This window comes from Peromyscus leucopus, chromosome 4 (assembly GCF_004664715.2).
Source record: "Peromyscus leucopus breed LL Stock chromosome 4, UCI_PerLeu_2.1, whole genome shotgun sequence".
Taxonomy (NCBI): Eukaryota; Metazoa; Chordata; class Mammalia; order Rodentia; family Cricetidae; genus Peromyscus; species Peromyscus leucopus.
The window spans coordinates 53,090,305-53,114,464 of record NC_051066.1 but is presented as its reverse complement, the minus strand read 5'-3'; the positions used below and the strand labels follow the sequence as shown (position 1 = coordinate 53,114,464).

The following is a 24,160-nucleotide window of genomic DNA, read 5'->3' as shown; positions in this document are numbered from 1 at the left end:
CCCTTTCCCAGCACTCGTCTTCAGTGTGACTTTAAAGGTCATGTCAGATCTTTACAAATGACTTCGTGTAACTAACATGTTAAATCATATATGTATATGCTTGGTATATAGATGCATACATACATATATATATATATACATACATATACATATCACTATGTGTAGGGAGTTTTGTATGTAAGATGTATCCCACATGCTCATATATTAGAAACCCTGGGCCTCAGCTGTCTGGGAGGACATAAAATCTTTAAGAGGTTGGAGCTGTCTGGAACAGGCTAGTCACTGAGGAACAGACTGAGAGGTAAGAACTAGCCCTGGTTCTTAATGGGCTTTTATTAATTATTTCTTCCTGGTCCATAGAGATGTGAGCAAGTCACTTCATACTTCCACTGCCATAGATGCCCCCCCATGCCTCCATGACATTCCCACAACAACAAACTGTATGTCTTAAAACTGTGAGATGAAGCAAGTCCCTTCTTCCTTGAGATGCTTCTCATCAGGCAATTGGTCAGAGTAACAAGAAAGCAATTGGCACACAGGGCGTTATATGAAATAACTAAAAGTAAGATTTAAATGGCTCTCTCTGCTGTCTCCAGGGGCTACCTGTGAGTTTTTGGTCTCATGATCCCTACTAAGTTTTTGAAAGGTCTGAAGTGAGAATGTGGATTTCTTCATTCACTTTGTCCATAAAACTCCTTGATATTTTCTTTAAGCTCTACCCCACTGGGGAGAGGGGAACCCTGGCATTTGACACCCAAGAAGACATAGCATAAGGCATCCTGAAAACGAGGTCAATGAGAGGCCCCCCCCCCCACTGGCTTTTCAACCTGGTGGCCCCTTAGGTCAGATATGCTAATAAGTTCTGTAGCAACCAAGTCCCAGTACATGACCATCACCTCAGGACCACAACTTCTGTTCTTGGAAGGAAAGAGATAGCTGTGGCTCTGGACTTGGAATCAGGGCAATGTCCGTCTCTTTCAGCCCCTCCCCCCTCCCCGAAAGCTACCAAGTGATGAGCAAACATCGGTTCCCAAAGCCTCTACTTTAACAAGTTTGTCCTTTGTGCGGTCTTTAGGAAACAATCGCCCATTAGCCTAGTCTAGGCTGGACCCCATCAGATCCAACCACAAACCTGTGTTCAAACTACACACATGATTAAGTCCATCCCATGCTATGGGATAAAATTTGAGAGTCAAGGTAATCTGAAAGAAAAAAGAAAAGAGATAACATTGACAAACAGCAGACATTTGTCTGGGGTGCGGCAGGATAAGAGAACATATCCTAATTGTCAAGGAGATTATTTCCCCAAAAGAGTCCATCTCCTATGACTCTGTGCAGATAACAGCAGCCCTGACCTGGGTAGAGACGAAGGGGAAACTTTCATCATTTCTTTGTGGAGGAGGGAAATGGCTCCTTAGCTTAGTAAACCAACTGAGGTCAACGAGATGGACCTTACTTAGGAAATTACCCTTGTCAGCAAGAAGAACCTCCACTACTTGTACTAATCAAAAGCCAAATTACAACGATTTTCAAAACCTCTATGCTTCTTCTCCCATCTTCCCTTTCTCTCCCCTCACTGTCTCCGTGTCACCAGCCTCCTCTTCTGTCCTTGAAGAAGCCAGACACATGCCTAGCACAGGGCCTTTGCACTTGCACCCTACACCCTGTCCAGATAGCCACATGTCCTTCCTGCAACATAGGTTTGTAGCGTCAGTGTTCAGAAACAAGTTGATGGACAATTCTGTTTAAATCGGGGCTGGCGAGATGGCTGAGCAGGAAAGGCACTTGCAGCCAAGCCTGACGACCTGAGTTCAATCCTCGGGATCCACAAGGTAGAAGAAGAGAACTAACTCCTCTGAGCTGTCCTATAACCTCCACACAGATGCTGCGGCATGCATGTTTTAGTTAAATGAAAGTTAAAAATAAATTAGAAATAGCCCCTCAAGTCCACCAAGTCTGGCTCTTAGCACATTGAAAATTGCACCTTTAGACTTCCTCTGTGATGTCCTTTCTTCCACTGTGTGATTTTTTTTTTTCATTGTTATAACTAAAGCCTGAGGAAAACAGCTTCAGGGAGATTATTTCTTTTGGCTACTGGTTTCAGTGTGAGAGCGGAGGCAGTTCACATCTTTGAGGAAGCAGAGAGTAACAGACAGAAAGGGGCCATGGATAGCCCCAAGAACCCACCCACCAGTGACCTATTTCTCCCATCTAGGCCCCTACATCTAAAGTTCCCAGCACCTCCCCAAACAGCACTACCAACTGGGAACCAGGACTTCAATACCACAGGCTTTGGGGGAAACACTTCATATTCAAACCATAACGATCAGTGGAGTCCCTCCTTCCCCTTTTACTCTAGAGGAACGTCCCAGCAAGGCCACATAAACACCAGTGTTCCAGGGTGTTCTTCTGTAATCAATGCAAACAATGTGTCTTCTAAAATGGTAAACCACTCCAGTAGCCCTTTTGATTTTGAAAAAAAAAAAAAAAAAAATGGGGAGTTGTAGCTAGTTTTCCTGCCTTGCCCACAGTCAGGACAAATCTTTGTCACCCGCCAGTCCCACAGCCGCTCAGACCCAACCAAGTAAACACAGAGACTTATATTGCATACAAACTGTATGGCCGTGGCAGGTTTCTTGCTAACTCTTCTTATATCTTAAATTAGTTCATTTCTATAAATCTATACCTTGCCACATGACACGTGGCTCTTGGCTTACGGCATTTTACATCTTCCTGCTTGTTCTGGCGGCTGCTGGCAGGCAGTGAGTCCTTCTGCCTTCCTGTTCTTTTATTTCTCCTCTCTGTTAGTCTTGCCTATACTTCCTGCCTAGCCATGGCCAATCAGTGTTTTATTTATTGACCAATCAGAGCAATACATTTGCCATACAGACCATCCCCCAGCACAGCCAAGTGCAGACCGTCTCAGACACCTGCACTCAGGCCCGTGGTCCTAATCATCCTCTATGCGGACCTGCTGGGTAAAGCCACAAGGAACCCAAGAATGGGCTCCCACAGAACATACAGAACATCCCACAGCAGGGAGTGAGATGCATATAAAATATAAATACATATGCAATACTGGGATATTTAGAAATATGGTATTAAATGAAGTCCAACTACTAACAGTTCCAGATATATAAATTTTAGGTTTAGAAAACCTTGGATCATGTTTATGGTTGTTTTAGAAATAGCAATGATCAATCCAATTTTGTTCAATTAGTCCAAAAGAATGCTATGTTCTCTGCTCTTCATAACAAACAAGAGAAACAAGTAATCGAGGAGTTCATTAGAAAAGCATTTGTGAGACATTAATACACTTAATAACTTTCATGATTAAGAAAAACAGCCTCACTTTAAAACAGAATGTAAGAAATACTGCAGCTGTGGGAGCGGAATGCTTATTTTAAAACACATATAAATTATAGTCCAATATGCATATACGGAGAGTCACATTGAATCACGCTAAGAATCAATCACAAAAGTCTCTTTAATTTCAGTGTTAATGGTTGAGATCCTTTGTGACAGACGAGTGGGAACTTAGAAAAATAGAAAAATTGTTACCATGTGAAACTTTTCCCAAAGAAAATGGCTGTCTTTTCCTCCTAATGACATTGAAATGATTGAGATGAATAGGTATTTCCTGACAGTTATGTAACAGAAGCAAGCCAGTCCTTGTCCGTCCCTTACAATATCTTTTTTTCATGGATATTGGAATGTGTTTAATCAATGCAATAATATATAATAATCAAATGCCATATTACGGCATATGTCAAATGTAAACGATATCTAATGTGCAAACACTATAATCTCACTTGGAGATCTTATCTGCTAAACACAATCTTTATAATACAGAAAGGAATTAAGGAATTAATAAAAACATAAAGTAAACCCCCAAATCCATATGGTAGGATTCATGTACTGAGCTCATTTGCTATGGTTTTAGACATAATCCCAACTCACAATTCTAAGTTGCTGTTTGTTTTGACCATCCTTTACAGTTGTTCTCATCAAGTAGTTCTGACCCTCTTCTTTCAAGGGCCCATGGTAGGGTTACTCTGTGATTGGAGTGAAAGGGACCTGTAACTTGCTCTGTGTGGTGGTTTTAATGAGAACGGCTCCCATAGGCTCATATAGTTGAATGCTTACTTACCAGGGAGTGGCACTATTTAAAAGGATCACAAGTGTGGCCTTGTTGGAGGGAGTGTGTCAGTGGGGGTGGGCTTTGAAATCTGAAAAGCCCCTGCTAAGCCCATGTTTCCTGATGCCTATGGATCAGGATGTAGCTCTCAGTCACTGCTCCAGCACCTGCCCGCATGCCATGCTCCCCAACATGATAATAGACTAAACCCCTGAAATTGTAAGCAAGCCCCCAATTAAATGATATTTTATGAGTTGCTGTGTCCATGGTGTCTCTTTACTGTGACTAGGACACTCTGGCTGGTGGAATGTAACTGGAAAGGGACAATATCTCCTCCCTTTTATTCACAAGGAAGCTGGGCCTTGAGTTAAGAAATTAGCCAAGATTATTAGACTAGTGGAGTGAGAATAATGAGCTCAGAGGCCAACCTATTCTGCTTCCCAACATTGGCATCCTAAGTGGTGACAGTTAAGAAAGCAACATTTGCTGACTGGAAGGCAGTGGCCTGCCTTGAGAATTCTCACTGGTAGTTCATTAAAGACTTCTTCTACACAAACAAAATGAAGGGCTACTACTGACCCCACAGACAAGGAGACAATGAACTCATTCCACAAGTCAGTGGTAACTCAAAGATGAAGTCTGGTTTTTCTGCTCGGAGATCTGGTGGATCATTAGCACGACTGCATGGTTTGGAATAGCATATTAATCAGATTGCTTTTGTAAGTCAAAGGGCTTTATAGGGGCATTCATCAGAACAGATTTCTTAGTAGTTTCTTATCTCCATTTTTAATAGAATTAGGAAATGAAAAGAAATCCAGGCACAAAAAGTATAATTATTAAAATAACTAGAGAAACATTTCCTGCCCTCATGAATGAAGCCATTCAGATTATACTGGGGTTTGGGAGAGGATGCAGTCAAACTGTATCTGTCTCCCCGCTGTTCACATCCAACCTGTAGCCTCTGGTAGAGCAAACTCAGGTCATTTTAACGTTGGAATGCATGGGTAAGCTTTAACCAGTGGTTTTCACAGAATTTCCCCCCAAACTAGCAGTATCAGCTTTATCTGGGAACTTGTTAAACATGTAAATTCTCAGGCCCCACTCAGAGTAACTGAACTGGGAACTATCTGTTATATTCTGGAGTTTGCACACCAACTGAATAACGAATGAGTTAAGGTGCACAGGAGGGCTTGCAAGGTATAATAAAGTGAGGGAAACAGAGACCCTGAGATTTCATGGAAAGATTTCAATGGGAAAACCCTTGGCAAGCTGTCTTCGAACAATACAGATTATAAAAGAATAAATACTGACCACATCCATCAGTCAGAGAATGTAGGAAACCATTCTGTATGAGAAATGGAGGGAATTCTGTGATTTTACATTCAAAATGTAAGAGCAGGGAGAAAAGGAAAAAGAGATTACATTGGATAGCAGTCAATATAAAGAGGGGCTGAGTCTATGGATGAATGGCCAGTGAGATGTGATATGGGTGGAGGGTCAGTAAGGTGCCCTGTGGGTGGAAGGATCAGTGAGGTATTCCATGGGTGGAAGGATCAGTGAGGTACCCCATGGATGGAAGGTCAGTGAGATACCCCATGGATGGAAGGTCAGTGAGATACCCCATGGGTGTGTGTGTGGCGGGGGGTCAGTGTTTAGAGAATGGTAGAGCTGATACTTTATTTGCAGCATTTACTTGTTTGTTTTGATGAAACTCCATTGTCTTTCCAGAAAAACAAATGAGAGTGGTGAGGGAAAGGAAGGAGAAGGGACAGAGGAAAGAAAAGGGAGACAGGGAGAGGAAGGAAGGAGGGAGGGGGGAGGGAAGAGGAGAGAGCAAGGGAAGAAACCTTCATATTGTACTGAACCTACAAATGCTTGATGTGAGGGGCTCTGTGGAGAACAAGAGAGGTGCTGAAGTTCACATCCAGTGGGTTGATCATATAGGATAGAATATGAAAGAATTTAAAGCTAAGGTGAGATTTAAACACAGCCAAGATTTGCATAACGGCTTTGCTTCTCCATGGTCTCCAGAAGTTTAAGGCCAACCTCACCTAGATTTTTAAAGATAAAGACACCTGAACACCAAGCTGCATGAAAGGCAGAGGTAGCACATGCCAGGGGAAATTTGATCCTGGTCTACTCTTTAGAGTGCTGTAATCACTCTCCAAAATGATGTGTATCTAAGCATATAAAACTGATTTATTTTGCTCATAATCTTAGGGATCCAGACTTCCAGAGAGCTTGAATGGGTAGATTGCTTCATATCCCTGTAGTACCAGCTTAGGGGCTTGAGCATGATAGGCTGGAGGTTCCATTCCAAGATGGCTTCCTCACTCTCACACTTGTAGGGCTTTGTTTCTTTCCACTTGGTGTCTCAACCTCTAGGTTTCTCCATGTGACTGGAGTTCCTTACAGGGTAAATGGTCGTTCTACACAGTGGTTCATGGCTACAGGAGGGAACATTTCAAGAACCAGGAAATAGAAGCTTCTAGGCTCTTAGGTACTGGGCCCAGAACAACTTTCAGAGCAACACTGTGCATATTACATTATTAGTGAAGCCATCACAAACTTTTCCCTCAATGAAGAAGAAGGAACAGAGACCCTGCCTTTGACTGGTGGCCTTCTTAGTCTGCACACGAAATACTCTGGGTGAAGGTGCAGAGTTTTCTCCAAGTGCACAGGTGCCGATGTTTAGTGACTTCAGGGCAAAGACAAAAAACAGTTAAAGCAGCAACACGTGAGTTTTAGTCCTGTCATTATGCGTGAGCTGATGGGCGCTAAACAGATGTCCATTTTAAGGGCATATTTTAAAACTTAGATTGAGATTTGGAGTGCAGTTTTTAATGTAGGTAATGAAAGATTAAGTTAAATCTTGGATTTGCTTCCAACAACAAGGAGCAATCAAGTAAGTTGAGGCCCCACATGAAATGCGTTCACCGGTGCATTACTTACTTTTCTGTTGCTAGAATAAAATGCCATGACCAAGGCAACTTAAGAAAGAGAACGTGTGTTCTGGCTTACTATTCTAGAAGGATTGGAGTCCATGATGGCAAAGTGGAGGCAGCGTAACAAGCAGCCCGCAGAGTGGCAGGAACAGGAAGCTGAGAGCTCACAGCAGACACGGAGAAGCAGAGACAGTTAACTGGAAATGGCTTGAGGCATTTAATCTCAAAGCCCACCTCCAGGGACATACTTCCTGTAGCAAGGCTGTATCTCCTAAACCTTCCCAAGCAACACCACCAACAGAGAGCCAAGACTCCAAATGCCCAAGACCATGTGGGACAATTCTCATCCAAACCACCTTAGTTATAGAAGGGTACACCATAAATATGTGCTGCTGTGAGCTTTACATGTGACCCTACTCCCTTAGCTAAAAAACAGCTAATCTTAAAGTCATCTAGATAATAGGTAAATAGTTTACTTATTATTCCAGATCCAGTTATTTTTTATTCTACTTTAAGTTCAAAAAGTTCAAGTCCATAGTTTTTTAAAATATGGCATACGCTTTGAAGATGAGGACAACCAATTGTATGGTGGACAGTTATCTGAAGTAGCTCTTAGAATATTTCACCCCATCAGACAACAGGGCTGTTTCTGAAATATTTGACGATAGAAACAGGTCACTCTGAAGGCAGCTGTTCAGTCCTCATGTCTTAATTCCTGTCGTCAACTATTTTTTTTTTTAATCTAGGAGTACAGATCCTCACACAGCTAAATAACATTTCTGTCAGGTCATTCCAAGAAAACTGGCTTCTCCAGGGAGACTGTCACCTTTCTTAGCTCAAGGATTACTGCTGATGGCAAACTTCATTATTTCAGCACTCTTCACTAGAAATTGTTTGGGATTTCGCTTCAAATTGACTTAGGAAAAGTTCAGTGTCTGTTTCATTTCATGTGTCACCAAGGGCCACTTTGCCACCAGAGCCATCAGCCTGTTAGTAAATAGTCATGCAGCCCCTTCCGGAGGGAGACAGCCGCTCTGGATGCTCATGGGGCCTTGGTTCCTCCACTCTGTGAAGTGGTTCTTCACATCTGTGCTTCTGCAGTGGTTTATTTCTCACTTTAGGAGCAAATGGCCGGCCACCCAGTTAACACGGAAAACAACCGGGACAAGAACTCTGCCCTCCGCCAACGTAGGCTCCTGGATCTGCAAGACAAGCGTTTGGCTCAGGTCTTGCCCCACACGCGGCAGAGGGCAAAGCTTGACACTCGAGTCCTGTTTTGAGCTTTCTTCATTGCTCTTCCCCTGAAATGGAGTTAATTGTCCTTTCCTGCTGGGCAAACCGGACACAAAAGCATGCCTGTTTCCTCCTGCCTTCCTCGGGCTTGATACTGGCCTTATCTTGCTTTTTCTGTTTTGCTAGGAACTAGTTCAATCCCAAAGTTAATTAAAGTGGTGGGGTTTCCGCCAAGGGCAATTTATTTGAGAACTCTAAAGAATGCGTAAGTTAGGGCTCATCAACAAAAGTGAGTTCCTGGTTTCAACTTCCAAATACTTTCTAAATTAACAGTGACACAAAAGAGAAATCTATCTGGGATAGAAATTTCCTTGTGAAAGTTTAATGTTGGTTCAAGTGTCCCAGGGATCAGCTGTTTACTTTCCTATGTAAGCTTTATACACATTTTATTTAGCTGTCAGAAAAATTAACTACTGTTTATACTGCGGCCAACCCCTCACAACCTAACAACATTTCTCATAGAGGAAGACAGTGTATCATTTATTATTCCATTTTGCATTTTTTTCTTCCAGACTATTAAGATACATTCAATGAAACATTTTTAACTGATCAAACAAGTATTATTGTTCAAAATGTGTGCTACACCTTGATCTTTGCTATGCAGTAGAAAGCTTGGGGACTCTAGATTATAAAATTAATACAGCATGGAATTATAGAAGAATCCTTTCGGTTATCCAAGAATGCTCAAAAATAATAAAGTGTGTGTTTTTAATGTTTTGTTAAATTCTGCTCTTGACTATAGAAATTGGCTTGATGTTTTGGTCATCAGCTGAGCCATATAATTTTATTCATATATAAAACAGTGATGATTTTCTTCTGAAGACTGACTGCGCTAGAAGTCATCAGGAATGACTTCTGTTCTTTTCCTGCAATTCTGTCACAGATGTTAGGCTAGTGAGGTTACGCCATTCTATTAATTGTTGAAGACTATTGTAATGTAACAAAATACCACAGGCTGGATGGCTTAAATGCCGGAAATGAATTTTTCTGTATTTCTGAGTCTTAAGGTCAAGTCTAGAGACACCAGTGTTTGGTCTCTTGGGCTCATGGGTGGCTCTCTTTTTGTCATTTCCTTACATGGTCACTCCTTGCTCTGTGTGTTATCTGTGTCCTACATCCTAAGGTCCTTTTCTTGTAAGCATACCACTCATAGTGGACTGGGTGCACTCACATGACCTCATTTTACCTTAATCACCCCCTTAAATAGCCTGCCTCCAAATATGGTCACATTCTGAGAGTTAGGAATTCAGTATGTGAGTTTGGCCAAGAGAGATACACAATTCAGCTCATAACAGAAGCATTGTGGGAAATATTCCAGACTCAAAGCATTTGCTAAACACCCAGATTAAACATTCTGAAGGAGAAGTCACTGGGAGATGTGGGGATGCGTGAAAGAAAATGAACGCCTTGGGATTGAGCTTAGCATTGTCTATAGATTTGACTTGGATTGGGGTAGGGATACTGGCCGTTGAGATAAGTGATGGAGAAAGCATACTCAAAACTCAAAAGATACGAATAAGCAGGGAGATGTGGTTTCTTGAAGTGATCAGAGAGGATCTCAATAAAGACATGAGAATCAACCCAATTTCAAAAGGTGATCCCTGCCACGTAATGAGGGCAGAGGGAGCTCCCAGGCCAAGAAGAACTTGGTGTTTTAGAGATCCAAAAGGAGGTGAGTGGGATTGGAGTAGACAGAAGAGGACAAGTAACATTAAGGACAGTTTGAAGGGTACCAATGGCCAAATGGTACAGGACCTACTAGGTCCTTGCACAGGATTGGATTACCCTGTTAACCTAAAACCTGTAAACAATCTGTAGGCAGCACTGGAGGAAATATGACAGATCGGTGGGCATCCGATGGTGGGTTTTCATCTAGGGGACGGGATAATCAGGTTTTGACTTGTGTGAGCTTATTCTAGCTGATGGCTACACTAGACTTAGAGTCATTATCCCAGTGGAGGGCCACGGTGGCCTGAGCTTAAGAAGAGGTGGAGTTAGAGGAGTGGAGGTGTCATATTTTTCTGATGCTTTGGCATGAGGAAAAGAGTCCACAGAAAACAGTCAAAGATAATCCTGAGGTTTCTGGTTTAAATCAGTTGCTGGATAGCGTGCTACTTATGAAGCCAAGAAAGTCTCTGTGAGAAAGATTTGTGTAGAACATTAGTTTCCTTTTGATGCTGTAATGAATTCACTACAACCCAGTGAATTAACATAACACATTTATTGTGTTGTAACTCTGGAGGTCACAAGTCTACAAGAGACCTTACAAGGCTAAAATCGAGAAGTAGGAAGGTCTTTGTTCCACTGGCAATGTTAACAGTCAGTCTGTGTCCCTGACCTTCCTGCCTTGTAGAGCTAGACTCACTGCTATGGCCCTCTCCTAACTTTCATTGACTGGTCCAGTGTCACACCACATCACTCTGACTCTTCCTCCTTCCCTTCTTACACTTGTAAGGACTGTGTGGACACATGGAACCCACCTAATTACTTGTCAATGTTAAATACCTTCTGCGGACACCACTTTTGGCTCTCTACTGTAACATGTTCACAGATAACAGGGGTGTCTGGTGAGATGGATGCAAATGTCTTGTATGTTGGAGCTGTAGAGTGTTATTCTGTCTAGCATGTATGGAAATATATCAACATGTGTGTCTGAGGCATGTTGAGTTGTCAGTGAGTCAACCCAGAGGAACTCATGATGGTGGTCATTGGGAATGAGAGTGAGAAGAGTAAGGACAAATGCACATGGAACTTAGAAGTTGTTGACACAGGCATTCTGTGTAAAGCTATGGGGTGATGTAGCGTGGTCCGCCAAGAGAACAGTCGTGGAAAATGACAGCATGTGGAGTGAAAGAGGAAAGCAAGGAGAAAAACAAGAAAAGGACCATAGAACTAGGATGAAAACCCAAACACTGTGTGACCAGGAAAGCCCAGCGAGGAGCCTTAAAGAAAGAAGGAAGGTGTGACCCTCTGGGTTCAGTTCGGCCACACAAGAGCATCTCAACACCTGTCAGTGGATTTGTCAATGGAAAACTGGACTCTTGCATCAAGGTTTGAGCGTAGTGTGGAGGGCAGTTTTGAACTCATGAAGGTGGAGCAGTGGGCGTGATCCCAGATGATGAGGTTCTTGGTGACAGTAGCAGTATCTGTAGATGCTTTCAAAGAGTAAAGCAGGGCTAGTGAGATGGCCCAGTGCACCAAGGCCCTTGCTACCAAACCGGATTAGCCGAATTCGATACCTATGGTAGTTTGAATGTAACTGGCCTCCATAAGCTCTCAGGGAGTGACACTATCAGGAGGTGTGGCTTTGTCGGAGTGGGTATGGCCTTGTTGGAGGAAATGTGTCACAGTGGGGGTAGGCATTGAGGTTTTCTATGTTCAAGATACTGCCCGGACTTGCTATCACCCCCCTATTCTACCATAAGGGCTTGATGCTGCAGGGTGAGGAGTGAAAATTCCTTCCTGTCCATCTCTATGGTACTGGACCTTTTAGGAGAAAGTGATTGAAAGATTCTTTAACTCACACAGAGTTCCAGCACTCGGGAGGCTGAGGCACAAGTTAGAGGTCAGCCTGGCTATATCATGAATTCCAGGATAGTCTGGAATATAATGTGAGATTCTGTCCCAGAAAAGCAAAACAAACCAAAAGTATTCTGAGCCTGATTCCTCCTCCACCCTCTGGTTCTGAGTCATGTAATAGGAGATAAGATTTAAAGGCCCAAACCAAAAGCTTCTTGATTATATTATTTGTCAAATTAAATAAAATATACAAGGAAAATTTAATAGTCCTGAAAATAAACCCAAATTATTTATCTCCTTCTGCCTTATGCACAAAATTTGATTTATCATAGACATAAACATAAAAACAAGCAAGAAACTTCTGGAAGACAGGAAAACAGAACAAATTTTACACACACACACACACACACACACACACACACACACACACATCAGTAACTTTAGTGGTGAGTAAACGCTTCTTAGAAAAGACACATGAAGCAATAATAATAAAAATGGACAAATATATTAAATCAAAATTTAAAACTCCAGTTCATTAAAAAGAATAACCAGGCATAATGCACGAGCCTCTAAGTCTCAGCTGCTGAGAGTCTGAGGCAGGAGAATATTCAAGGCAACACAGCTAGCCATCCTCTTAAAAACAAGAAAACAGAAGCGTGCTATTACAGGCTGGGAAGCAATGTTTATGAATATGTATGCATATAGATTACAGAACTTGATTCTAAAATCAACAAACCCTATACATCAATTAAAAATATAAAAGAAACTAATTTTAAGTGAGCAGAGAAGCTTAGTCTGTAATAGCCATTTGCTTCACTGATTCAAATAGTTACAATTTAGTATCATTGATAGTTTTTTTTTCTTTTTTAATAATAAAGGAAATGGAAAATTGCTTTAAAGAAAAGTGTAGCATGTCTTAGCCACATGCTAAAAGCCTGGCTGAGCACCATCTAGTGGCAGAACTTCAAATTGAAATTTTTGGCTTTGGTTCTTCAGGTTAACAGCCGATTTTAAAGACAATATACAAAAAAAAAAAAGAACTTGCAAACACCATAAGAAAATCTAAGATAACAACAAACTTACAGTTTACATTAATAAAACAGAACAAAAAGAGCTTTGAATTTTTATTGAAAAACTACTGAATCAATGAAAATCATAATATATGATATTCAGTCAAATATATATAAGTAGACTTTTAACTGACTATTCATATAATCAACATAAGTTAATTTACGCTGGATAATCGGCATATATTATTGCATTCAATTTTCCCAAGAACTCAGTGAAATACAAACCCATCCCAGGTAATATTGTTACAGTTAACATTTGCCATTTTGTGGTTAATAGCTAAAGCTTACAAATGTTATTTCTCTCACAATATAATGTTTTTGTGAGTTCCTTCTGAAGTGAAAGGGGATTGGGAAAGCTAAGGGAAAGAAGTCAGTGAGAAAAGTGTTCACAGTGGGAGACAAAGTATTTACTTCCGGTAAACTGACAGAGAGTTTCACTTAAACATCTTTGTATTCTTCCATCGTGTTCCTTGTTTCCTACACACCCATGAACCCTGCTGCCCTGAAACTAGGCTGCAGGAAGTTGTTACAGACAGTGCATTCTGATTTTTCCTGTTGAAAATCATGGACAATGACCACGGCAGGGGTTTCAGGTGGAGCCTCTGATTTTCCAAAGCAGGCTGCTGTTCAACATTAGGTGTCTCCACGGCATCGTTATCGTGCCACTTTGTAGAGTCGTCCCAAAGAGCAAGTTCACCAGAGCGGGGAAGATGCCCTGACTGCATGGCTGCACAGACTGTGTTCAAACACTGGGGTGCTGCCCCCGCTGCTGTGTGCCTTCCCCTGCCTCAGCGTTTCTCAGAAGTTCTTGGTCAATGACTTGTTAGGTGGGCATGTTGTGACATTGCTATGTCATCTAAAGCAGAGTTCTAAGGCTAACTAGATTTGGAAAATGCTGAATCACAATTCAGAGGCCAGCTGTGATTCTCCAAGGTTGGTAAGTGCAGAAAGATTTAGTAGGTCCTCACATCCCCTGGTGGCTGTGGTCTTGACCTCCATGGTGTTCTTTTGACAGATACTGGTGTACCGTAGTCAGCCTTCCGTCTGCCTCACAGACAATTCATAGCAATCTCTTGTTGTACATTGAAATCCACGGTCAAGTCAAGGTGGTGGATGTGAGCAAAGCCCATTTTTGAGGGAGGAGAATTGGAGACGGCCCAGTCATGTCAATACTGACATTCTCTCCTCTTCTGTATCAGGTGCTGTCATACCACGCCACGTGTTCCAAGGCTGAAGTCGACAAGTTTAAGGTGAGGAAGGGAACAGTTTGCACTGTTAGCATTAGACTTTGTCTGAAGCGTGGGCCACAGTCCTGGGCAGAGAGACTCGGAGTCCTTCATTTTGGACAGGCGAAAGGTTTAAACGATTGTGTGGTCTCTGTGATTTACATGAGTCAATATGTCTTTTCATTTGGTAAGCACGTAGATATGGGGAGGAGGGTCTGTATAATTGGATGAGAATCAGGACACCTGACTTAAGCATTGGTTTCACTGCTAACTTACTAGTCACTTAAAAATTTTGGGCCTTATTGTCTTGTTTATCTACAAAACAACATGAAGAATCAGGGCAGTGGAGATGAGGTGGTGCATGCCTTTGATCCTAGTGCTCAGGAGGCAGGAGGATCTCTGACTTCAAGCCTCATCTACAGAGTGAGTTCCAGGACAGCCAGGGCTGCACAGAGAAACCCTGTCTTGGAGGCAGAGGGAGGGAAAAAAAAAAGTCTAAACAAAGAGATTGAGATCATAATAACTAACATTTACCCCATGCTTCCTGTGTGCCCGGTATACTACAGGCTCTTCCCCCGTACTTATCCATCTCAACTCACAGCCCTGTGAAGGGCTATGCACACTATTTTCCAGATGAGCCCACTGAGGAGTATGATGATCCCCGCCCCCCACCCCCAGAACTGGAGTTCTTAACCACAAGCCTCCCCGCTGCTCAGCGTGACCCCTCTCTGGCTCTCACATCGATAAGTCTATGAATGAGTTCTAGATGCTCCTTTCTATTTTAGCCACCACTGTCTCCTTGGGTGCAGTTCAGAATTCCATCTTGTCTCCTGGATTCCTACAAACCATCAACACACATGAGGGCTCGGGGCTCAGCGGTATAATGCTTGACTAGCATGTTCAAGGCCCTGGGTTCAATCCCCAGGACTCCAGGAAAAGCAAAACCCCAAGAATGTTGGAAAACTGATTTTTCTCCCTTTAAAAATCTTTGGTTTGTATTTCTAAATTCCGTTTAAAGGTTTGAGAATGATTAGGAAAGGCTACAACCATAAGAGATGGCGTATTTGTAATGTTGGTATAGACATTGCTCGCAGCTTGTCTAGGAGTCCCATTGGCACAGAGATCCATTTTATCCTCATAGGGAGAGAGTGACGCAGAGATCGCCGACCCTGATAGAGTCATTTTAGGAGTGAGTCCCGCGAACCGTGGAAGAGGACAAAGAAAGACTGAATACAGGGTAAAGAGAGACTGAACACAGGGGTAAAGAGAGACTGAACACAGGGATAAAGAAAGACTGAATACAGGGATAAAGAAAGACTGAATACAGGGGTAGAATGTCCCAGGGAAATGCAGTGAGTTGTTACATTTGATAGTCACTTAAGGAAAAGTCTCACAGTGGTGCCCCAGACCAAAAGGAGAGACTATGCTCTCAAGAAGTAATGGCTGCCCCCTCTGGAAGGAGCGAAGCTACCACAGCAGTCAGGGCTTATTGTTGTAGAGGCGAACATCCTGTACACTCCTTTAGTTTGTTTCCTGTCCTGTCAAAAATAACTAAGACTGGGGAATTGATAAACAGTAGAGGTTTACTTAGCTTATGCTGCAGAGGTTGAGAAACCCAAGGGTATGACTGACGTCTGCTCAAAATCTGGTGTGTGGGGGTGCCTGTGTGTGTGCACGCCTGTGTGCGTGTGGCAGGCGTCTTGCTTCGTCACAACATGGCAGAAGACGCCGTGTGCTGAGAGAGAGAGCAGCAGGCCAGAGAAGCTGCTCTACAGCCTCGCCTCCCTTCCAGCAAGCCGTGAATCCATTCATTCATGAACGACCCATCCATCTCCCCCAAGTTCCCGTTGTCAATACTGCTGCATTGACGACAAATTTCCAACATGTGGAACTTGGGGACACATTTAAATCATGGCATACTGACCAGGACATGAACTCCATGTGACAGGGATTTTTGTATATTTTCTTCACCGTTCTGTCTCTGCTGCTTCTCACAGTTCTTGGAACATAGTGACACTCAGTAAATACTTGGTGAATGAATGAATGAATGAATGAGTACAAAGAGCATCAGTATTCTAGATCTTAAGCAGTTAGTCATCAAGAAAATATTAAAGCTATAACATGAAATTATTTTAGATGCCTATTTAAATTAATTTTTTTAATATATGCAAATTATATATTTTCCATAAAGATATTAAAGTTTATTTACCTTAATAAAATTTAGTGTGCATGTATCATAACACCAGATAATATATGATAATCTGTAAAAATTTTCTTTTTAATCTATAAATTTGAAAAGTTAAACAATAAGGCAAAGTTTCCTTGCTTAGAAATCTTACTTATGGCAATGCCTAGCTCCTGCTAAAATGATAATATTACATGCTATTATTTCATTTTTTGCTGCCATTATGTTATGTTTGTTACCAAAGCAGGGAAGTGACCAGAAAGAGGACAGCAAAGTGCATAATGAGCTAAATGTGACTCTAAAAGCCACTCACAGCCACCTCCCAGAACTGCAGCAAGCTGCACAGTCCAGAGCTGGCTGCTTTGTGAAGGCCACTAGCCTACATCCAGGCTTCATTCCTTGCTTTAGAGCAAAGAGAACTCCATTGTCTTAGAGCATGCTGTACTTTTCTATTATTAGCTCCCAACCCTACTAAAAATATGAAGTATTTAAATTTGAGAACAAAGGGTTATTTCATCTTAAAATTGTTGAGATTATTAACTGAACTGATTTATTCCAGATTTTATCCCAAAAGATATTATCTGGTATCCTATTATAATGTAATTGAGATATAGTAGATAATTTTAACCAAATGGCTTTTTCCTTGATATATAAAGTAAATAAAACATTATCCTAATTGATAGCTGATGTCTATTGTAACTGCAGCAATAACAGTAAAATGTAGTGTGCTTAGAATAATCCTGTGTATAGTCATGGGACACAGAAACTCCAGACTCGGTTGTATACAACTAACTAAATAACTGAGTAAATACTTTATTTTCACCAATATATACAGGCGAGCCACATCGACATCCAAATGTGTTGTAACCTATATTGTGTTCTACACTTTTGAAAATATGCATAGTTTTTGTAACAGTGTAGTGATTTACTTAAATCCAGAATCAGTGTTATGCACAGATTTCCTGGGTGGAAGGAGGGATGAGTCCCAGGATTCACTCTACTTAGCTAGGATGAGTGTTTGGTAATTCCAAGGTTTGGAAAGAAACTATTTAATTATCCATGGAAAACGCAGGAGCCCCAATACACAGGCATATGACAGACCTCAATAGGAACCGAAGATGCACCACCTCTAGGGTACAGAAACTCCCCAGAGAACAGCAAAGATGGTTATTTCCATGGGTCTAAGAGCCTTTCTGAATCAGGAGTGTGTTCTAATGGAAGTGGAGTCCACACAGCTCCCTGTCTACGTGTGAGTTCAAGTTCAGCATGAGAGCCATCTCTCAGATCTGTCATCCCTCAGCCAACCGTGGATCCACGTTCTTAGTTGAGAACATGAGTGGATGCAAAGGCCTGATCTTCATGATGGATTCAACATCTTCAGACAGCTCAGGGTCCAGAGTATCAGCTGCATATACCAGGGAGCCGTGGCAGGAAGCTTCACTGCAGATCGGATGAGAGATGCTTTCCCTCCAGTATGACTGTCCAGGGCTGGTGAGGTCAGTGCAGATGAAGGTCACTTGGTAAGGACAGGAAAGGCATACCCTGAGTACCCCAGGAAGAAGTGAGAGCACCAATAACACTGAAGAGTGGAGGGTGAGATCTGAGATCTGCCCCTTAGTTATCCTTTTGTAGACAGAGGGCTGACATCATGGAAGATAACCTGTAGTAAACCCTTAGTAACCGTCGATGTTAGGCTAGTTTACCCTTCCTAGTGCCCGCTGGTCCATCTGGTGGATGTTTTCCCCATTTTAGAATGCCGTGAAGGAGCTGTCTGTGGTTTCTTTTCCTCTGATTCCCCTGTTTGTCTTGGTGAGAAGAATTTGAAGAGCTATGTAGTGGCAGGTGAGAAAACACGATCAGACTTTGTCTCAATTCTATTTCTGTGGATGTGATGAAACACCCTGATAAAATCCACTTAAGGGAGAACCAGCTTATTTCAGCTCACAGTTGCAGACTCTAGTCTGTAGGGAAGTCACTGTGACAGGGCCTGGAGGCAGCTGGTCACATCCACAGGAGCAGAGAGAGAGGAGTGTATGCATGCTTGTGCTCAACCTGCTTTCTCCACTCACATAGTTCAGGATCTCCCACCACTGCAGTGGTGACCATCACAGTGACTAGGTCTTTCCACCTCAGTTAGCACACTCAAGACAATCACCCCCAGGCCGACTTGATCTAGACAAGCCCTCACTGAGACTCTCCTCTCAGGCCATTCTAGATTGTTTCTAGTTAACAACTAAAACTGACCATCAGTGAGTTGAAAGCCCTTCTAGAAGTGTCCCACCCTGCCCCACAGGTGGATTCTGCTTCTTCAAGAATGTCAGATCTGGGGCTTATTTTTCCTGGTTCTGATATCATTTATACCTCAGGAAATAGTTTTGTTTGTAGGGCCACTCACACATGCCAAGATCCCAAACTTCTGGGTACTAATAAATTAACTGCTTTTGGAAATCTAATTTAGATTATAATGTTGATAAATAATTCTTTATGGGCTGATTGCTCTGTGCATTAATGAGCATTCCAAGATAAAAAAAATGTTTTTCCCTCATTAACATTTACTGTCCCATGAACTTGAAATGAGAAAGTGACATAGAGAAAATTTGTGCCGAGTTTAGCACCTGTTTCTATCTCTTTAGCACTGTGCTAACAGGAATAATGGATAAAGACCATATTGACAATTAGATCTCTTTGAAGACTGCTAGTTTAAGGACTTTTAATAACCTGAAGATACCAGCTGTGATAACATGAGAAAATGAGTTTAGTACACCAATTATACGCGCCTGTGGTTTTATGCCCCTTCCTTGGATTCCAACGCCATGGTCAGACCTAATGGTTATCACCATCCACTGCTAGTTTGCCCATTAGCATCAACCTGTGGACATTCTCGTGTTATATGGCCTCCTTCGATCATCTCTTCTTCCAGTTTAGAACCACATGGGTTACAGCTGTGATCCAAGAGGAAGCTCATTTACTGCCCCTTAACTGCCGCAGTAATTAAAGGCCCTTAACTCAAGGTGGCCATTTGGGTTCAGACCACCTCTCCATGTTTCAAGTTTTCCATGTTAATGCCCAGGCCACAAATTAATATCGTGGCAAAGTCAACAAAACCAAATATCAAGAATAGACACTTCCTGTGGAATTTACATACAGAAATAAGATTAAAGTAAGTGATGAAGCTGGGCGGTGGCGACACATGCCTTTAATGCCAGCACTCGGGAGGCAGAGGCAAGTGGATCTCTGTGAGTTCAAGGCCAGCCTAGTCTACAGATCAAATTCCAGGACAGCCAAAGCTAATACAGTGAAACCCTGTCTCGGGAAAATCAAAACCAACCAAGTGAAGAACATAAAGTGATGAGATGTGGTTTCGAAGACCATCATCATCAGCCGGTTTAGATTTAAGAGGGTCACTTCAATTCCTGGGACAAAATTGTGTGTAGAAGCAGCTTATGGCCTCAGGATAACCCACCAATGCTGCCATGCCAATCTACCCAGACTCTTCGGGGCAATCGGGATGAGGAATGCCAGGCTCCCTTTGTGGACCAATGCTGGGGATGTGTAACACTAACCAGCTCAGGAAGGTGCTCCTATTCCAAGTTGGCACAGAGGTACGGCATAAGCCTGCCTCTTCCCTGACCGCTTTTGCCAGCACATTGCAGAAAGTGTGACATCACAGCATTCAACCAAACTGGGCAACTCAGGGCATGCTGGGGAAGGGCAATCAGAGATCACCATGGAGGGTTGCCAGTGATAGAAGCCGGCGGCTCAGTGTCACCCGCGGAAACAGCAGCACTCCCACCCACCCCCACCCCCACCCCCCCCCCCCCCACCCCCCCCCCCCACCCCGCTCCTCCATCTCTGACAGCTGCTCCTGCAGAGGCTTCTCTGCAGCCAGGGCTAGCCTGGGACCTTGGTGTCAGAAGGAAGCAGGCTGTCTTCTTGTCCTCCAGTCTTCCCCTCTGGAGTGCTGCTTTCAGAACTGCCCGCCCTGGCTTTCTGGTTCACCCCAGCTTATTTCCAGGGCGCTGTGAGGAGGCAGCAGCATATACAGAATGCTGGTATCGACTTACACTGAACCTAGGCTTTCTCCCCCCTCCCTCCCCCCTTACTCCTGCCTCTTGAATTTAAGGCATTGTTTTGACTTTCAGTAGTATTTATGCCAAGTTTAGTCTCCAAGTTTTTCTTTACTGTCAGGGCAAGCTATTGAACTCACCCTGGAAAATGAACTGCAGGGGAAAGAGCAGCCTCAGCACTGGCCAGGGCAGTCTGCTCACACTGCGGCAGGCAGCTGGCAGCCTGCGTGGCTCAGGCTACATCCATAAATATGTGGCATGCCTGGTGCTCAAGTGTCCAGTTCCCTTTATGAATTGTGTCTTAATCAAATGCCACATCACAGAAAAAATGGTTGTACTTTGTCACTCTTGAGTACTGCAGATGCTAGGGAGACCGGAGGGCAGGGGGCGGGAGGGGGTGGGAGGGGCAATGTGCAGTGACCAGGTCTTTAAGGCCAGGGTGGCCTTTCTTAGTGCTGAGCTCAGCGGCTGTGGATTGAGGGCCCTTCAAAGACCTACCTGACCCAAATATATCCTGCGATGACCTTGACCTTCTCTCAGATCAACACATACAGCCACTATTTGTCACTTCTTCCCTTTGGAAAACCAAGTAGGGACAGCTTTTCCAGAGGTCACTCACTGGAAACATCTGCTTTTGTGGGAGAAAGAATGGGCCTGAGGTACTTCCTGACTGGCAAGATGGACCAGCAGTTAAGAGCATATGCTGCTGCTGGATTTGAATTCCCAGCAGCCTGCCTATCCAGCAGCTCATAACCACTTCTAACCCCAGTTCCAGGGGGATCTGACGCCTCCGGTCTCCTCAGCCATCTGCACTCACGTGCACATAACCACAAAACATATAAACACATATTTGAAAATAATTTTAAATGGTTTGCAAAAGGTCTGGAGGGCTTTGCCCACCTCCTCTGGGCAGTTTAGTTTACTTCGTTCCGTACTGGTCCATGGAGTCAGGCCTGAAGGGCAGTTCGAGTTGTTTTAGAGTATTAGGAAGCCAAGCAATGATAGAATGAAGAACTCTCAGTGGAGGCCAGTGTGGCCCAGGGATAGCCCCAACCCTTGAAGTGTGAAAAGAATAGAAGAAGCCATAGACGGCGGAACCTTCCAGAACACTGAGGTATCTGGAACAGCACTGCACTATATTCATTCTGGCTTTCTTCTAATACAAGCTGTCTAGAATTACAGATTTGAACTGGGCAATTATAGAGCCAGGACAGGTGGCCCCCACTATGGGGATGGGTGCTTGATTTAGCAACCTTGATGGTTTGCTCTTCCTTCGTTAACTGTTGAGTACACAAACGAGCTACCCCCTCCTGACTGTTTTCTCCGGTACCTACACTCTGCAGCTGTGTGCCTTAGCTATCATCCATCAGCCGTTCATGACTCTTCCCCTCTGCGTTTCCACGTTAGCCCACTAATTCTGCCTTGGCATATTCTTCTCATTCCATCCAGCTCACAACCCTCACCAGTTCAGCCCCTGCCTCGCTCACGCTGTCTGCTCCTCTGCAGTGATTGGGCCCTCTGGTTCTGATGGGGTTCCCTGCCTCCTCCTTCTCCACGCCTTTCTCAAATCAGATGGACAGTACTCCTCAGTGGGTGCCAGGCTCTTGCTCATAGAGCTTAACTTCATCTGTGAGTCTCTAGATTCATCTGTCACTTTCAGCTCCTTAACTGGACATTAAAATACTCCGCACTCAAACCTCCCGTCTGCTGTCCCGGCTTGTTCTAATCTGCCCCCCCCCATGTGCCCCCCTTCACTATCCCTGTGTGACATTCTCTTCCCGCTTCCTCCCTTTCCTATCTGGAAGCCCATCCTCTTCTCTGTGTCTGCATATTTACAGCCCTGCTAATCCACTTGACCTTGCTCACTGCCTCTTCCCCAGTCACCCACTGTCCTTCAGGCAGAAGTGATCGATGGCTTGCATTCTTCTCAGTTTCTACCTGCAACATAAATCTCGGTACACCCGTCTAATCAGATGGTTAGACTGGGAGCATGGGGGGGGGGTCCTTTTTCCTTATATCCCTTATATCATTTATAGCCATGCTTGGCACCTGGGTGCTGAGGAAATGTCTCTCCTGTGACCAAGTTCACTGACTCTGCCATTTTGGGTAGAAGGAATTACAGGCCCCGGGCAGAAATTTGAAGCAGAGATCTAAGACAAGACCAGTAATGGAAAGTCTTGTCTCAATCTTGACTCTTTGTTGGTTTCAGCTGCTTCTTTCACGTGCTTGCTTATCCATTTCTTAGTTTCCTTATGCAGCCTAACTGCCGTGACCATAAAGGGTTTCATGTTCTCTGGGCCGAGCTCTGGCCCAAGTCTGCTGAAATACTCTGTAAGAATGTTGTCGCCCTGCTGTTAGCAGGAGATTTTTCACATCGTTGGTGATTTGCCATTGAAGAAAATCTGTCATGTATTTTGTTAAGTGTGTGTAAAGTATTTTACATTTATTTATTTAGTGGTGTGTGTGTGTGTTGTCTGTCTGTTCTGTCTGTCTGCCTTAGTGTATGTCATAATGTGCATGTAGAGACCAAGAAACAACTTTTAGAGTTGTCCTCTTCTTCTATCATGTGGGTCCCAGGAATTGAACTCAGGTCATCAGGCTTAGAGGCAAGTACCCTTTGCCTGCTGAGCTGCCTCACTGGCCCAAACCATACATTTTTAAAACATATTATTTTCTCGCTTCACAAAATGTCTTTCTAATGCTTTTTATTAGCATTTAACATTGTTTGGTCCTATATCTGCCTCCCCTATGTACTCGTGAAATCACAAACGGGCTTGGTAGTTCTTTGTGTTTATGTTCCAGCTGGAAATGGATCTATTTAAGAAAACCTTTAAAATGTTTGTGAACCCCACCTCTCTAGGTTCTGGGGCAGCACATGAAAGCAGAGTGAGTGTAGAATGTCTGGCCTCGGGTTTGTCTGCAGTCTCAGGGCCACAGCCGTCCCCGGACACAGTCTCTGTGAGCACAGGTGTGTAGCAGGGCAAGCGTGAGCACACATGTGAACAGAGACAGACAAAGCAGCTACCACTTCATGTCAGTTTTCCAGGCTTCAGGTTCCCTCGTCTGTACAGCGGGGCCATTCCCAGCTATAAAATGATGCCATTTTATGAGCCTATAAAGTTTATCTGTAGGAGTGAAGGGGAAATAAAACACAAAGGCGAATAAATGTTGACAAAACATCTTGAGGTCTTTATGATTCCGAATGCTCGAAGGTTTGTATTGAAGATCAGCTTCAGAATTAAGAGAATTTGCTGGAAGACCTGGCTCAGGTTGATTTAATTACATTTTACAATTAATTTTCAAAGGCTCTGCTGTCTATGTTATGTTTGAGGAGTGCTAAAAAAAATAATGATACTCAATGTGGCAGTCTTTGGTAACACAAGTCTTAAACTCATCAATATAGAATCTATACCATAGCTCTGCCCATAAATAAATGCAGGTGTCTTGTAATCCCAGTACTCAGAAGGCACAGCCGGGAGAACCAAGAGCTCTGGGCTAGCCTGGGCTACCTAGTGAGCTTCTGTCTGTGAAAGGAAAAAAAAAAAACACAATAAGAACAGGAAAGAAAACTGTACCCGACTTTGATTGCTTCCCCCAGCCCAGTTTTGTTTTGATTCTAGAAACAGTACTTACTCTTTAAGTAGGAAAAATGGAAGCAAAGTCATGGAATTTGACCCTGAGATAATTTCTTTCGATTCAGCTATTATTCTTGGAAAG

General features: G+C 43.2%; 1 protein-coding gene across 1 annotated transcript in view; it reads left to right on the top strand.

The window, feature by feature from the left end:
* The window catches only part of Pde11a (phosphodiesterase 11A), a 348,364-nt gene that overhangs the window by 209,829 nt on the left and 114,375 nt on the right, over positions 1-24,160 (top strand). The window contains exon 10 of the mRNA XM_028880604.2: positions 14,165-14,215. Within this exon, the coding sequence (XP_028736437.1) occupies positions 14,165-14,215 (51 nt within the window). The remainder of the gene's footprint in view (positions 1-14,164; positions 14,216-24,160) is intronic.